The sequence below is a fragment of the Spinacia oleracea genome, chromosome 3 (assembly GCF_020520425.1).
Source record: "Spinacia oleracea cultivar Varoflay chromosome 3, BTI_SOV_V1, whole genome shotgun sequence".
In the NCBI taxonomy this organism is placed as follows: domain Eukaryota; kingdom Viridiplantae; phylum Streptophyta; class Magnoliopsida; order Caryophyllales; family Amaranthaceae; genus Spinacia; species Spinacia oleracea.
This window is the reverse complement of record NC_079489.1, coordinates 112,688,342-112,704,761: the sequence shown is the minus strand read 5'-3', so window position 1 is coordinate 112,704,761 and position 16,420 is coordinate 112,688,342. Positions and strand designations below refer to the sequence as shown.

Below are 16,420 nucleotides of genomic sequence, written 5' to 3'. Positions count from 1 at the left end.
ATGAGAAGCTAGTCATGATTCTAGGGTTATATAGGATAATTTCTACATAAGTGAATAAATGAGGAAAATTCACCTCCTGAGGCTTTTTAGCTTTAGATTGAATGTAGGGGGAAATTCTATCTTTAAAATCCTGTAAATAGCATGGATTTGGCGGATTTCCTCCTGCCAAAATCAGCATATATACTTTGGTAACCGTGTTCTTTTGGGATTCACTCCAACTGATCGTATATAAACAAGCATTAATGAGCTGATGCAAAACAAAACAAAACAAAATGTTAGAAATAACTAAGAATATTAACTATTCATGAAATTCCAAATTCCAAATTCAACGACAATGATATATAATTACCGGAGCTTTCAAATTTTTATCTGGGAGCATACTCATTGCATTATCAAGAGTACATACCAATCTATTATCGGAAGAGAGATAAAAATCGTTATCCTCATCCGACAAAAGTAACTCAATGAACAATTTTTGTGCTATAGGATCCAAGTGCTTTGTATAATCTTTGTATTTCGCAGGCATCTTACTCAGGTCTAACGATTAACGATTTGTTTATCAAGTCGTCATTCAGAACCATTAACTAGCACCAATGGTAATGGAGAAACAATTAGTATCCATTCAGTAGATTAACCCGAGAAAATGTAAAAGAATAAAGAAGATGTACGTTTACCTCATTCTGTGGTGAAAACGTTTTAGAAAAAACAATTGACAAATTATTCACCTAATTAAATTATAAAAACATATTAGCTAATATACAAACATGTTAAAATTTAAATAAATAAGTTGAATCAGACTTACTGAATTGTTCTTTGTTTTTTTGGTACCATGAACATAGTTTGACACTATGGTGGATGAAGGACATTGATTGTCTGTGTCAACTGTCTTTCGTTTGACAAGAGATTTCAAATTCATGTGCCCTTGATTCTGGACGATATGACGCAATATCAGTATTATTGTTGGAGTAAGTTATTCCAAAAGCTTTTCCCAGACCCTCCACTTTTATATGCACAGCTTTGGCGATGTTAAAAGTTAATTCCAAGAGAGATCTCATATCAACATCAACGTTAATCTACAAAATATAAAACAAACCATTGCTAAAACACATAAACAATCTTATATGTATTCACAAGATGTTCCAAATAAAAAATATTATTCACAAAATGATTGTTCCAAACAAAAAATATTTAACACAAGTAATTAAACTGCACGATGCTTTAGTTAAGGAAAAAAAATACAACTTACTTTATTATATTGGATATCCTCATCTCGGTTCTGTTCAAGAGCCATTGTTTCCGTCACAGCTGTCTCCGAATGAATTCGAAAAAGTGAAGTGATTAGGTTTTAGGAACCTACGTGAAATCTAACTTAGTATTTAAGGCATCTTTTGGGTGTTTAAAATAAAAGATATATATTGAATAAATATTAAAATGCGGAGTATATTCTAATTTTGATTTTTTTTTTATCAATTTATGAAGATTTCTTAACTTAAATTAAGGTCCCGTTAATTTATATAAGATATTAGCAACTTAACTACTCATCCGAATTAAATATGTAATTATCACCACATTAATTTCCATTATTTTATTGTAGTTTGTTTTTTTTTTGATAAACAAATTAATTCACAAAATTTAAATCTAACAAATACATAACAATAGAATCAAATAATAATTTTCTTTCACCATAGTTACGATCGTAGAGTATATCAAACATTATGTATAGGGGTGCAAATGAGCTAGGACGTTCGCGAACAACTCGCGAACAAGCTCGGTCAAAGCTTGGTCAAAGCTCGTTCATTAAGCAATTGAACGAGCTCGAGCAAATATTTAAGGCTCGTTTGTTAAACGAGCTTTACTCGAACAACATCCCGTTCGGCTCGTTATTGTTCACGAACAGCCCGTTTATATCTCTTTTGTAACTCGTTAGTAGCCCGTTTATAACTCCGTTATAGCTTGTAAAATATTTTAATAGAATAATACAAATTTAAATATAGAATATGTATTATTTGTATATATTATTTAGTCTAAATTTAATATGGTAAAAAGTAAACAAATTTTAGGAATTATATATCTAGAAACTCAATAGTCAATGCATATTTGCTTGAATTTTGTCAATTATACATTCATATTTCCTGCTTCCTCTTTTAATCTTCTCAATCACGACAATCAACAAGAATTTTGCTTGACTTCCAAATTAGCTACTTCTTCATATTTCGTCAATCTTTATGGCCACTATAACTCTATAAGTACCCTTGAATTGAATAGGTTTCGATCATTTACTAAAACCCGTTTAGAGCTCGTTCAGATTTGAGCTCGAGCTCGAAATACAAACGAGCAAGCTCAAGCCGAGCCCGAGAAAGTATTTTATTAAACGAGCATGGCTCGAACAAAAAAAAATAAAAGCTCGTTCAAGCTCGAGCCTGCTCGAATACCAATGTTCCTTAACAAGCTTAGCTCGATAAGGTTATTACTCGGCTCGGCTTATTTGTAACCCTAATTATGTATACCCTCTTCTATAATAGGTTATATAAGTTAAATATTTTAGTTTCCAATTTAAATCACGACACATAAGCGTGCCATGTCATCATTGTGACACGGCTTAAAGGTCGCATGTTGCGACCTTGATCATTTTCGTAACTTCTGAGCAAGAGTCTTGGAATTCCAAGACTCTACTTAAGAGGTTTAAATTGTAAATTTAATCTCAATTATTTTTATTTTTATTTTTATTTTTTATTTTTATATTTTCATAAATTTTAGGAGTCTTGAATGAGTACGAGGGGTAAAGTGAAAAAATTAAGTAAATCTGAAAGGGTCTCGACAAGAATCTGATTAATAAAAAGATGATGTTGAAGTCTTAGCTTTGCTGACAAAAAATATCTAATGTAGTTGATGAACAATTATTTTACCAAATTTTAAACTACTATATAAGATGTATGCAAGTTGTATACATATAATTGAAATCGATACTCTTATAGAATTCGGCTGCTGCTCCCTCTATCCAATGATGTGTGAACTTTAAGCATATAAAGTTGTTCTTCGTCTTTTCTTGATGAAATAGTTGTCAACCTCCCTATTCTATGCAGTTGATATCCAACCGGGCAGGTACGGTAGAAGTCACTGGCACAAGCTATCCAACCATATATCCCTGTCTTTCTTTTTCCTTCTCCCAACCAATGTTCCTTTCCTCGTTGACATGCTGTTAAAGTTTCCTCAAACTTGTTTGCATTGTCTAACCCCTCCCAGTCACTCCCAAACTCCACATATGCAACTCCCGTGAAACCAATAATGTCCCCTGCCCATATCATCTTCGCATTCTTATGCTTTAGGCAATAAGTTTCCAGAAATTGAATATGAGCATTTTCATTTTGTTCAGCTTGAAGGTTAACAAGCAATCCAATCCAGGGCCATACCAACTCTTTGCTTGTATCACAAGCAAGTGGAAGTATGCAATTTGTGCTACTTGTTTCCTAAGTGTTTGCTTTCCTCCTCTTTGAACTTGAAGCTTCAACACCTGTGTATTTGAAATGAATACAAATTAACTAGACCCATTGTAATATTTGAATAAGAACTCAAATAAATTATATATACATTATAAATAGTGATCTAACGTAACTCAATAAAATTTGGCTGTCAAAAAATAAAATCAATAAAATTTGCCTGTCAAAAAAAACAACTCAATAAAATAAAAAATTACCGGCACCGCTCTTATAACTAGTCAATCTTGATTTTGGTTCCTGGACAGGTTTCGACGGCTTATCCGTCAAGTACATCGCCAACCCTAAATGCTTAGCCTTGTAATCTATATCTGAAATCTCAGAACATGCAATGGCTTCCGCATGATGCAATAACTCATTAATCGTTTTATATTCGTTCTCCATTGAACACAATGGGCATTGGTGTCTGTCTCCGATCTTCACCAAATTGAGCTCGCCGGTCCTATATTTGAAACAAAAATAACTTGCATAATCTTGTAAATCTTTTAATGCAAAAGCACTCATATGTGAATCGGTAGATTGCTCATTAGTTTTTTCCCCCGACATGGCACTTAAAGCAAAGCTTTTAGTTTTTTGGGAATATCGATGTATATGAGATATTATATGTTGAGCCTTGTTCTCAAATTCAATTTCTTGACTAACATATTTATATTAAATTTTAGAGGCGTATGTTATCTAGGGTTTTTTTCGCCAAGATATCTGTTGATTTTTGTAAATATCTATTGGTTTATCTTTTTAATAATCAACATATATACTTCGTATATTATAAGAGTCCTTAAGAATATGTAACTACACGTCTACGCACCATCCGTAATGACGTATTGTGGAGTGTGGACTTGTGGTTAGGGATAGCCAACATGCATTCAGTGTTTTTATTATTTTTTATAGATATCCAGGGTCGTTAATTTAGATGACTTTGAACAAAAAAAAATTAACTCCAGACTATTATTAATATTTACGGCTAAGATTTATTTTCCTATTTTCATAATAAAAAAAAAAAAAATATTACGAAGTGTATTTTAGTTGGTTACCAAAAAAAAAATCTGGTTGTTAATATCTTTTACCAAAACTCGTTGATTTTAGACTGAAAATTCGGAAACAATTTATGGAAAAAATCTGTTTGTTTTTTACGAGATTTCTAGGAAAATTCACTTGGGTCTTTCTTCTCGGTATATTCAATTTCTTGGCTAACATATTTATGTTAAAATCTTAGCGGAGTATATTTAGTTAGGTTTTTCGTCCCTCTTTTGGTTTTTAAGGTAATCGAATATTTATTAGAGGATAATATACATCTTTCCAAAAAAAAAAAAAAAAACGCACGTCTCTTCTTTCTTATCTTTTTTAATGTTCCTATACTAACTCTTGAACTATATACAATATGAACGCGAACAACGGTTCTTCCATGTATTAAGAAACTAAGAATTCAATCTCTACATTAGAACGACAAACAACAAATCTGAAGATGATGGATGAGAAGGTACGCATTAAATTTCTTTTGCATATTAATTTGTGTTATTATATTTCGGAAAGACTTTTGAATGACTACAATAAAATGGTAGCCACTATAAGACCCTAAATCTTAACCCGTAATTGTTGTTGATTGATCTGGACCATTGATTTTAAATTAAACTTTTTTTTAAAAAAAGTAATTAAAACTCCTATCTTCGTGCTTTCTTCCTCGATTCATGGTACCTCCATTGTTGATTTGTTGTCAATGAAAAAGAGAAGTCCTGGAAGTTTAATGAAGAACATGATTCTATATATCTTCTCCTATTTGTTGTCGATTTCCTCTTTCTTTATATCTTCTCCTATATTAAAACCGTTGCACCGATCAACAATTGAAATTTAACTGGAAAACATGCATTAATGAAGAACATGATTCTATTTCCACGATATTCTTTACCGAGTAATTAGATTGAAATTTGAACAAATTTTCTTTTTCCTTGAAAAATAGAAAAAAAATCAAGATTGATACTGTTTGCTTTTTTGATTTATGGATCGGAGTATTTCGGTTAATAGTCCATTTATTTCCCATTATTCGGAGAGGTTTGCAAATCATAAGCGTAAATTTGACACCTGCGAATTAAAACTTACGTAGTACATGAACAAATCTACAGAAAAAGAAGGGAAACGAGAAGGTCTTATTGATTTTTTTTTTTTTTGTTTTTGTTCTTTGAGAGAGATACCAAATTACAGGTTCTTGGAAGAATGGGTATTCTTAATTCATTTTTTTATTTCTTATTAAACCGTTTATAATTACAAAATTGTTTATGATAAATTCCACTAAAAAAATAGTTTATGATAAATTAAAAGTCAATAAAATCAATGGACAAGATTAGTCCACTTTTATTTAAGGGCTAAGATTAAATAAATTATGGTGGCTACCATTTTATTGTGGCTATTGTAAAATTATCCTATATTTCGTTGTTTACTACAATTATATATCCATGTTACATGGTGTTCCGGTGTTGTAAAGATGGAAACAATGGGCTTCGAATGAAGGCCCTTTTGTATGTGTTGAAGATCTTGCTTGTTTGAATGAGTGGAGTCCGAATTCACCTGCACAAGAGCAAAGTCACTAGCCTCGGGGGTGTTTCCGAGGAAAGCCCCTCCGATGCCTAAGTAAGAATGATGCTCGGATTCTAGAGAGAAGTTCTCTAGAAGAGTAGTCTTAAGGCGATAAATTGGACGTACCTTGAGGTGTGAACCTTGGCGGCCTATTTATAGTGTTTGCACAATAAATGCCCATAGGTCATTTATTGCTATTGGGCCTTGGGCCTTGATGGATGGCTGACTAGCCATTGGTGGGTTTGATGCTGTTTGTTTAGAGCCATTGGGCTTTGGACTTAGTGGCCCAATAGAGAATCAATTGGGAGCCCAAACAACATGCCCCCCAGACCCGGTCCATTTAGAATTAAATGGGTGGGTTTCCAGCTGTCAGAAGTCCGAAAGTTCCCTCTCTTTTTTGAAAAGGGATGATTTGCATTGATGACAAGTGTTGGGAATTGTACTGTGTCATGGAGATCGTGGGTTTGAGGAAGTTGATGCGCCCTTTCTCTTTTCTATAAATACTGGGTGCCTTGCTCCTTTTAAACTTTTTACTCCTTATTTCAAACCCATTCTCTCTCTAAATTCCGGCGATCGCAGTGCAATTTGCTTCTTCAGATCTACGAAATTCGGCCAACTTTAGACTTCGGGAACTTGTGTTGTTCGCTTTATCGGCGAATTCCGCTTCGGAAAAAGGTAATTTGTTTCTGAGTTCTCCTTTTTTCTTCGTTCTTCCTTCTACCCCTCAATCTAAACCCTAGATCGAGATTTCGCGACCATGGCAAAGAATAGGGGCAAAAACAAGTTCGTTGTTGGCTCCTCTAGTGAGAGAGAGAACGTGCCTTCGGGGAGGTTACCGAAATCTTCGAGGGGTCGACCTTCGGAGAGGCCGTTGGAGAAGAGTTCGATTGGTTGGGATGCTTCCGAAGATGAACGTGCAACCTCTGGTGAGAGAGCTGGCTTTTCGGGTGTTCGTCGTCGTTACTCCGAGTTTCCAGTTCATTGGTCGGAAGCTGATCCGAAGGGCAAGTATGCCTCAATTTTGCATGAGACCACGCAGATCGACGGTCCGTTGGAGAAATCGGTCAGCGGTGACTGGTTGGTGGAAGCGAAGTTAGGGAATTATCATCGGAAGGCCGAGGAGCTATACGGAATTCAGCATGCCTTGGGGTACTGGTGCGAGCTTCCTGAACAAGAGCGTCCTCGGGTGACTCATCCACCGAGGGGGTTCATTTCCGTGTATACTCACCATTTGGAGAATGGTCTCCGCTTTCCTTTGGATCCGTTCGTATCCGAGGTTTTGGTGTCGTACAACATTAGTTTGGCCCAGCTCACACCCAAATCTATGAGGCACATAATCGGATTTAGATGGGTGTGTGACTTCGTCAATTTCCCTTGCTCTGTCGCTATTTTTCGGGATCTTCACGATCTGGTTCTCAACCATGCTTCCAAGGGTGATGGGTATGGTTGGTGGACCATTGTCAACAAGAAGTCCCGAAAGAGGGGGGATCCGAACTACATCACGGCGTACCCCTACCTTAGCTCTGACCACAATTGGAAGACGGAGTGGTTGCTCGTCCGTGTGCCGACGGATCCGAAGCATCCCAACTTTTATCGTCCTCCGAAGTGGTTCGTGGCTCCTGATCCTGATATGAGGGGTGTGGCGGCTCCAGATCGGAACCATCGCCACTATGTGGACCTCCTCCAGTGGTTCTTGGCTCAAGAGGATAACCACCGACTGCCGTCTAGCTGGCTCCCGAATCTCAATTACATTCTGAGGGAGGACATTCTTGCTGTTGCCGGTCTCAGCAGGATTTTTGACAGGGGTAGGTGTCTTTCGGCTGAGACCGTTTTTTCAGTGAGTTTGTCCTCTTTCCTGTTTCGTTTTGCTGACATGTTTTGTGCTTTGTTTTTGCAGAGTACGGCTTTAGCTGCATTGATCCTAAGAAGTTGGGCATTTCTTTGGATTTGAAGACTATTCACGACCCGGATCCCGAGTACAAGTTCGGAAAAGATAACCCTCGTAATCCTCGTCTGAAGGATTACGTGTTGTCTCCTTTGGGGGTTGCTCGGATATCCGAAGTTCGAGCTGATCCGTGGGATTCCGCCTCTTCTGTTGAAGCTGTTCCTGTGAAGGTTGTGCTTCCTGAGTTGAAGACGACTTCGGATCCGGTGAGTGTTCATTTATAGGCTCGATTTTCTGTTTATCTTTTTCTTTTCGGTTGGCCGTCGGCTAACGTCTTGGTCCTGGACCATCTTTTTAGGGTCCTGGGACTGACGCTGTGCCGCGTGCCGTTCCTTCGGTTTCATCTCCGGCTCGGATAGATATCTCTTTATCTAGGAACCGGGTATTTCCCGCTTTTTTCTCTATTTCTTCCTTTTTCTTCTTTTACATTCGTTGACCCTTGGTCTCCCCTTTTTAGGATCAACGCAAAAGGAAGGGTAGCACTCTTTTGAGGCCTTCCACGCATCCGAAGAAAGCGAAGGCTTCTCAGCCCTCGGAGAAGGTATTTGTTCTGACTTGGAGTTTTTGTAGTTCGTTTCTCCCCTTTTCGGAAACTAATCTTTGAATGCTTGCTATGCAGGAAGCAGTTTCGGAAGTCATGCCTCCTCCTAAGAATCTTCTTCACTTCATGCCCTTGCCAGGGCAGAAGTTAAAGAGTGTGGTGGTTGCTGAACCGCCGGCCGTGGATCAGCCGCTGATCGAGGAAGATATCATCCCTTCTCCCCTTAAACCATCTGCTGCTTTGGGGATCGAAATCCAGGATATCACCGAGGTGATGGAGGCGATTGAAGCCGATTTTGTTCCTGGTTCGGATGTCCCTGAGGTAGCTGGGGAGAAGAAGGAGTCTGCTGATCTTCCCTTCGAGAGGGAGAAGAGTCCAGACAAGGAGATGATAGATCTCTCGGGCCCCGAAGCTGCGGTCCCCGAGGTTCAGAAGGAGGTTCCCTCTGCTGGAGAGGAGGAGCAGCCCGAGCAAGGTTTGACGAGGAAGAGGCGCCACTCAACTTTGGGTTCTACTTCTACCTCGGCCCTGGATAGGCTGATCCATGCTGATCCCTGTTCGGATGTTCCGCTAAAACGGATCCCCGAAGAAGTAAGGGAGGCGATGGCTCGATATGCCAGGGCTCCGATTTTGGGAGAGGACCCTTTGGCTCACGTGGGATCCTTGGTGGGCCCCGAGGCTGCTCGGGAGAATCTGCTTCGTGCTAACCCGCAGTGGAGGGTTCCTGGGGCCGAAGAGAGGAATCCGGCAATGATGGCCCAGTACTATCTGAACGAGGTAATTTGCTAGATTTTTCTCTTTGAGTTGTGTTTTGTTTTATGTTTTTCCTATTTTGCTCATCTTTCTCTCGTTCCCAGGCTGTTTTCTGGTCTTCGTTCGCTTCCGAGTGTAGCTCGGTTGAGGAGAAACAACTGAGGAAATATCGTGAGGCTTATGCTCGTGATATTCCCATTTTGGACCAGAAGGCTGGGCAACTCCTCTCCGAGCTTACGGAACTCAAGCAGCTGTACCTTCACTATAGTCGCGAGGCTAGAGAGTCTGCTGAGAAGATCGGGACCGAGGTTGGCCAGCTCATCTTCCGAGTTGAAGAGGATGCTGAGAAGATCGCTTCCTTTGCTGAGGAGAAGAAGGATATGGCCGCTAAGTTCGCTAGCGAACTTGAGGAAAAAGATAGACTCTTCCAGGAGATGAAGTCTAAATTTGAAGCGGCCGACAAGGAGCGTAAAGAGGCGGAGTTAAGGCTCCACCATTTTGTCCAGCATCGGGAGCTGATCCAGCAGCAAGCTGATAAGGTGCCTGTCCTTCGGCTGAAGCTTCGGGAAAAAGATGACTATATTCGGAAGCTGGAGCAGGAGCGAGTCAACCTCTACACTGCTGATCAGTGTAGAGAGCAGTACTGGAACGGCATCCTGGGTGCTCGGCGCATGTTTGCGAAGCACATGCCTCACTTCCCTTGGAACGAGAAAGTTCCTCTATGGATGCAGGCCGAGGACCACTTGGTGGAATGCCAAGCTGATCGAGATGAAGCTGAAGCTGAACGCCAAGCTGCTCTTGCAGAGGCTCGGGCCCAGAAGGCAACTTCCGAAGGTGATACCACTGCTGGGGGTTCTTCGAAGGATGCTCCCCTAGGGGCCGCTTCTGAGACTCCCAAGAGTTAGGGATTCGGGCAGTCGTCTTCTTCAGAGTCGGTCGGTTCCAGTTGAGGACTTCCGAATATGTGCTTGCTTTTCCCCCTTTTGCCTCGGCGCTGCGTTGTACTCATTTCTTTTTGCTTTCTTTAGTACTTCGGTAGGCCGGTATTGTCTGTTGATGGCTGCCGATTTTAACTTGTTTCATTTTGTTTTCAATTTTTGAGGTTTTCGATGTGTTTGTACTTCCCCCAAATATTGAATAAAAAATGAATGTTTGTTACTTGGCTGCTTCTTTTCAACTTGTTCTTTCGCAATTTTTAGGTCTTTAAATCCGTAGATTTCTCGAGCTCCTCTTTCTGTAGACTTGCTAAAAACCTTTTGATCTTGCGAGCTCTTTAAATCCGTAGATCTGCTAAGAGACTCTTTAGTTTTGCGAGTTCTTCAAATCCGTAGATCTGCTAAGACTCTTTGACTTTGTGAGTTCTTCAAATCCGTAGATCTGCTAAGAGACTCTTTAGTTTTGCGAGTTCTTCAAATCCGTAGATCTGCTAAGAGACTCTTTGACTTTGTGAGTTCTTCAAATCCGTAGATCTGCTAAGAGACTCTTTAGTTTTGCGAGTTCTTCAAATCCGTAGATCTGCTAAGAGACTCTTTAGTTTTGCGAGTTCTTCAAATCCGTAGATCTGCTAAGAGACTCTTTAGTTTCCAGACTCTTCAAATCCGTCGATCTGCTCAGAGGTTTGGATTGTTCTTCCGATCTCTTGTGGTTCGGAAACCTGGGCAAGAGATCGCTAGTCTGCCTCTTTAGTTATGCCTTCGGCGATCCGTGGATCTGAGCCGGAGTTTTATAACTTGATTCGAGCGACTGTTTGTTGCGAACAAATTTTATTAGGGTACCGCGAATCCGAGGATTCTGGACGGTTCCCTGAAGTGTATGATTTGGTCATTTCTTGCATTTTATCAAGGAATGGGCAAAGTCAACCTGCTTTTGGTCTCGGATTGATCAGATCCGAGGCTGCATATATATATAAAGGGACAATAAATGTAGAGATAAGTTTAATGAAACACATGGTGCCAATGGCTTTCCTCTTCTCATTAAACAACTTACTTGGTTTACAGACAGAGATCATACAAAATATTTCTTGAGAACATCGGTATTCCAATGGTTCTTCAGAATTGTTCCATCTAACTGTTTCAGCATATACGTGCCTGGCCTTTTTTCGGAATGGATGATGTATGGTCCTTCCCAAGTGGCTGAGAGTTTGCCATGGATCCGTCCTTTCTGAACCGAGGCGGCGTTTCTGAGTACTAGATCACCGACTTTTAGGGGTCTGGCGTTGACTCTTCGGTTGTAATGCTTGTTGACCCTCTGCAAATAGGCTGCGTTGAGTGTCCTTGCATCGTTCCGAGCTTCATCCAGTAGATCGAGAGCTTCGGATAGAAGCTGGTTGTTGCTTTCTCCTTGGAGCCCATCATACCTGTTGTATGCCTGGATCCTCAGGCTTTCTGTTCCGATTTCCACAGGAATTACAGCTTCGGATCCGTATACAAGGTGGAACGGTGTTTGTCCGGTAGCTTCTTTTTCAGTGGTCCGAAGGGACCATAGCGTTCCGGGTAGCTCTTCTAACCATTTGTTTTTGTCATCCTCGACTCTTTTCTTGAGTGCGTTGAGGATGAGTTTGTTAGCAGCTTCGGCTTGCCCGTTGCTTTGTGGGTGACAGACTGCCGAGTATGCTAGGTGTATGCCGAACTGTTTGCACCACTTTTGCAACGGGGTGTTGTCGAACTGTTTCCCGTGGTCGAAGACCATCAGTCTTGGTATGCCGAACCTTGTGATGATGTTCTGCCATATGAACTTGCGGACCTGAGGTTCGGTGATGGAGGAGACAGCTTCGGCTTCGATCCATTTGCTAAAATAGTCGACTCCTACAATCAACCACTTCTTCTGGTTCGTCGCTGAGGGGAAGGGACCAATGATGTCTAACCCCCACTGTGCGAATGGTAAGGGATACAGTGTTGATTGTAGGGCTTGAGCTGGTTGATGGATGGCTGGTGCGAACTTTTGGCATTTCTCGCATTTCCTTGCCATCTGCTTTGCCTCGGAAACCATAGTGGGCCACCAGTACCCAGCCCGAAGGGCTTTATGTGCTAATGTCCTACCTCCAATGTGGTTTCCGCATATCCCGAGGTGGATTTCCCTTAGGATGTAGTCAGCGTCTGTTGGACCCACACATTTTAGCAGCGGAGCAGAGAATGATTTCCTCATGAGCTCTCCTTCGGCGCTGATGATGAACCATCTGTTGAATCTTTTCAGTTTTCTCGCTTGCAGCTTATCTTCAGGAAGTTCTCCCCTTTCTTTGTATGCAACTACTGCGTCCATCCAGCTCGGTTCGGTACGTAAGCTGCATACTGTGGTGGGTAGCAAGTCGATGCTTCTCTCCTGGTGAACTTCCACGTGGACCGACCTGTTTAGGTCGATGAGTGTCGAGCTTGCGAGTTTTGACAGTGCGTCTGCTTGCGCGTTCTGTCCTCGGGGAATGAGGATGACTTCAAAGGATCTTAACTTTGACGTTAAGGATTTAATCTTTGCTAAATAGGCTGTCATGCTGGGCCATTTGGCCTCATACTCCCCTCGGATCTGGTTGGCTACAAGCTGGGAATCAGTTTTGAGGCGAACATGTTCGGCCTCCAGGGATAAACAAAGCTCTATCCCTGCGATTGCGGCCTCGTATTCGGCCTCGTTGTTGGTTGCTTTGAAGCCGAACTTCAATGCATACTCTATGCTTTTCCCCGTCGGGGGGATTAGTACAACTCCTGCCCCTGAGCCGTTTACTGTGGAAGATCCGTCAGTGAAGACCTCCCAAGTGCTTTTCGTATCATCCAGCATTTCCTGGTATGAGCACTCGGCCAAGAAGTCTGCCAATGCTTGTGCTTTGATTGCTGTCCTCGGCTGATATTTGATGCCGAACTCTGATAGTTCGAAGGCCCAGGCAGCCAATCTTCCTGACCTCTCTATTTTGTCGAGTACTTTTTCGAGCGGTTGGTCAGTTAGCACTGTGATCTGGTGGGAGTCGAAGTATGGCCTCAGTTTTCGTGCAGCTACCACTACTGCATATGCGACTTTCTCGATGAGTGGGTACCGGGTTTCGGCTCCTGTAAGTGTTCGGCTGGTGAAGTAGATTGGCTGTTGCTTCTTTTCTTCTTCCCGAAGAAGCACTGCGCTGACGGTTCCAGGGCTAACTGCGACATATAGGTACAGGGTTTCCCCCTCCTTTGGTCTGGCCAGTGTCGGCAGTTGAGCTAGGTGGGCTCTGAGTTGCTGAAAAGCTTCTTTTTGCTCCTGTTCCCATATCAGTTCGGGATCCACTTTCCTCGGGACCCCCTTTTTCTTGACTGGTTCTGCTTCTCCTCCGGGGAGGTTCTTTGGTTTCAGTGCCTTGAAGAAGGGGGCTCCCTTGTCCGAGGCTTTTGATATGAACCTTGTTAGTGCGGCTAACCTGCCGGTTAGCCTCTGCACATCTCTCTTGGTCTTCGGCTCGGGTAAATCCAATGCCGCTTGGACTTTGTCTGGGTTCGCATCAATTCCTCTTTCGCTCACCATGAATCCGAGGAATTTCCCTGCCTTCACCCCGAAGACGCATTTTTTTGGGTTCAGCTTCATGCTGTATTTCCTCAGATTTCCGAAGGTCTCTGCCAAGTCTTTGACATGGTCTTCCTCCTTGATGCTTTTTACGATGGAGTCATCCACGTAGACCTCCACATTCCTCCCTTTCTGGTCGGCGAAGACGTGGTCAACTAACCTCTGGTAGGTGGCTCCGGCATTTTTCAAGCCGAAAGGCATCATTTTGTAGTTGAACACTCCTGCGCTTGTGATGAACGCTGTCTTTGCCCTGTCATCGGGGTGCATGAATACTTGGTGGTAGCCTGAAAAGGCATCCATGAAGCTGAGCAGTGCATGGCCGCTGGTGGAGTCAACCAGTTGATCTATCCTTGGCAGGGGATAGCAGTCTTTGGGGCAGGCTCGGTTCAGATCTGTGAAATCTACGCACATTCGCCATGAGCCGTTCGCTTTCTTGACCATCACCACGTTGGCCAGCCACTTCGGATACATGCATGGTTCGATGAATCCGGCCTCTTGCAACTTTTTAACCTCCTCGGCGATGGCTTTGTTTTTCTCCGAGGAGTAATTTCTCTTTTTTTGCTTGATTGGCCGAGCTTCAGCGTTGACATCCAGCTTGTGACAAATCAGCTTCGGATTTATCCCTGGCATATCTGCTGCTGACCATGCGAAGATGTCTTTGTGATCCCTGAGTAGTCGGATCAAATCGATTCGGAGCCCCGAGCTTAGGCCCTTGCCTATTCGGACGCTCCTGTCTGAATTATCTTCGAGGAAGATATCCTCCATTTCTTGATCTGGTTCGGGAGATAGGGTTTCGGGGCGAGCATCAACTTCTGCGGGAGACAAGCTGCTCGTGCTTGCTCTTCTTCTTTTTGCCTCGCTTTCCTCTCCCTTAGCTCCTTTTTCTTCCTCGGGGCCGTCCTCTAGTTTGGGCTTTCGGACAGCAGTGTGGCAGGTTCTTCTCGCCACTTCTTGATCACCCCTGATTCGTTCGGCGAATCCTGCATCCGAGACGTATATCATCAGCTGGTGGTATGTGGAGGGGACTGCTTGCATCTTGTGAATCATGGTTCTCCCCATGATTACGTTGTATACGGAGTCGCAGTCCATCACCAAAAATTCGTCCCGAAGGGTTTTTGCTGCCTGGCCTTCGCCCACTGTGACTGGCAGGGTGATCTTTCCTCGAGGGATAGCTGCGGATCCGTTGAATCCGATCAGAGGATAACTGACTTTCGTCAGTGCTTCCTCTGGCTCTTCGAGGATCAGCTGCTCGAAGCAGTTTCTGAAGATGATATTGACGGCACTTCCTCCGTCGACTAATACTCGATGTACGTTGTGGTTATTGAGGTCCATGGAGATGACCAGAGGATCATCATGTTTGTACTGGACTCCGAAGCAATCATCAGCAGTGAAGGTCATGTTCGGGGGGTGTGGCTGGTTGTCTCCCACCGCGCTGAAGTTGACCCGATGGGAGAGGGCTCTTAGGTGTTTTTTGCTGGCCTGGCCAGACTTCTGTCCCCCGAACACCACTAGGATGTCATTTTTCTTGTGCCCTGTTGCTTCGTAGACCCTTTTCTGGGGTTGCTCGTGTTGTTTGCCGCTTGCGGCCTTTTCTTTTTCCTCCCTTCGGTCTAACAAGTACTGTTTCAGGTAGCCTCGGCGAACGAGGTCCTCAATGTTGTCTTTCAGCGAGTTGCATTCTTCGGTATGGTGACCGAAGTCATCATGGAACTCGCACCATTTGTTCTTGTTTCTCCGAGCTGGGTTGGACTTGAGCTTCCCAGGTAGTTTCCACTTTTCGTCATTTCTGTTGAGGCTGAATATCTCCTTTCGGGGCAGAGCTAGTGGAGTGTAGTTGGTGTACTTGGGTTGAAGTTCACCCCTTCTCCCGTCTTTCTTCGGGCTCATCTCTCTAGCTCCTACTTTCTCTTTCCCCTTCCTTGAGCTACCCTCGGGCTTGCTCTGGGTATTCTTTGTGTCTCTCGGATCCGACGATCCTTTCAGTCTTGCAGCGGCCTTGTTGAACTCCTCGGTTCTGATGAACGCGTCAGCCATTTGGAGCACGTCAGCTATTCTGGAGGGGTTCTTCATTGAGAGTTCGTCACGGAACTTCCCTTCCTGGAGCGCGTGCTTCAAGGCGAAGATGGCCACGTCTGGCTGCAAGTTTGGTATGTTTGTTGATTCCTTCATGAATCTGGCCATGAATTCTCTCAGACTTTCGTCTCTTTCTTGTTGGATTGAGGTCAGTTCTGCTGTGGTTCGCTCGGGGCGATTGTTGCTCACGAACTGTGTGCAGAATCTCTTTTTCAGCTTTTTCCAGCTCTTGATCGATCCCTTCGGCAGCGATCTAAACCACTCTCCCGCCACTCCGGTTAGCGTGGTTGGGAAGTATTTACACCAGCATGCTTCGGAGTAGGGACTCAAGAACATTTGCTGCTCGTAGGAGATGACATGATCCCTCGGATCTGTGATTCCGCTGTAGGTTAGGTGAGCTGGCAGTCTTACCTTCGGTATTTCTTCCATAATCAGCTCGTCCGAGAAAGGGGATGACGTAGGAGTCATGATTCTTTTCCCGAGTCTAGCCCTGATGCCTTCGTTTGCCGAGGTTCTATGATTAGAACG

At 42.8% G+C, this 16,420-nt stretch overlaps 2 protein-coding genes across 2 annotated transcripts; one reads left to right on the top strand and one right to left on the bottom strand.

The window, feature by feature from the left end:
- Positions 1–2,755: 2,755 nt before the first annotated feature.
- On the bottom strand, positions 2,756–4,167 carry LOC130469285 (uncharacterized). The gene is made up of 2 exons (XM_056838364.1): positions 3,695–4,167; positions 2,756–3,511 (listed from the first exon to the last, which is right to left on the bottom strand). Exons 1-2 carry the CDS (start codon positions 4,038–4,040, stop codon positions 3,468–3,470), a joined length of 390 nt encoding a protein of 129 aa, XP_056694342.1. The 5' UTR covers positions 4,041–4,167; the 3' UTR covers positions 2,756–3,467.
- A 2,652-nt stretch (positions 4,168–6,819) lies between these two features.
- Positions 6,820–10,634, top strand: LOC130469968 (uncharacterized). Its single transcript, XM_056839519.1, has 6 exons — positions 6,820–7,038; positions 8,040–8,213; positions 8,306–8,389; positions 8,465–8,548; positions 8,627–9,325; positions 9,406–10,634. The coding sequence occupies exons 1-6, from the start codon at positions 6,820–6,822 to the stop codon at positions 10,204–10,206; spliced, it is 2,061 nt and encodes a 686-aa protein (XP_056695497.1). The 3' UTR covers positions 10,207–10,634.
- Positions 10,635–16,420: the final 5,786 nt, after the last annotated feature.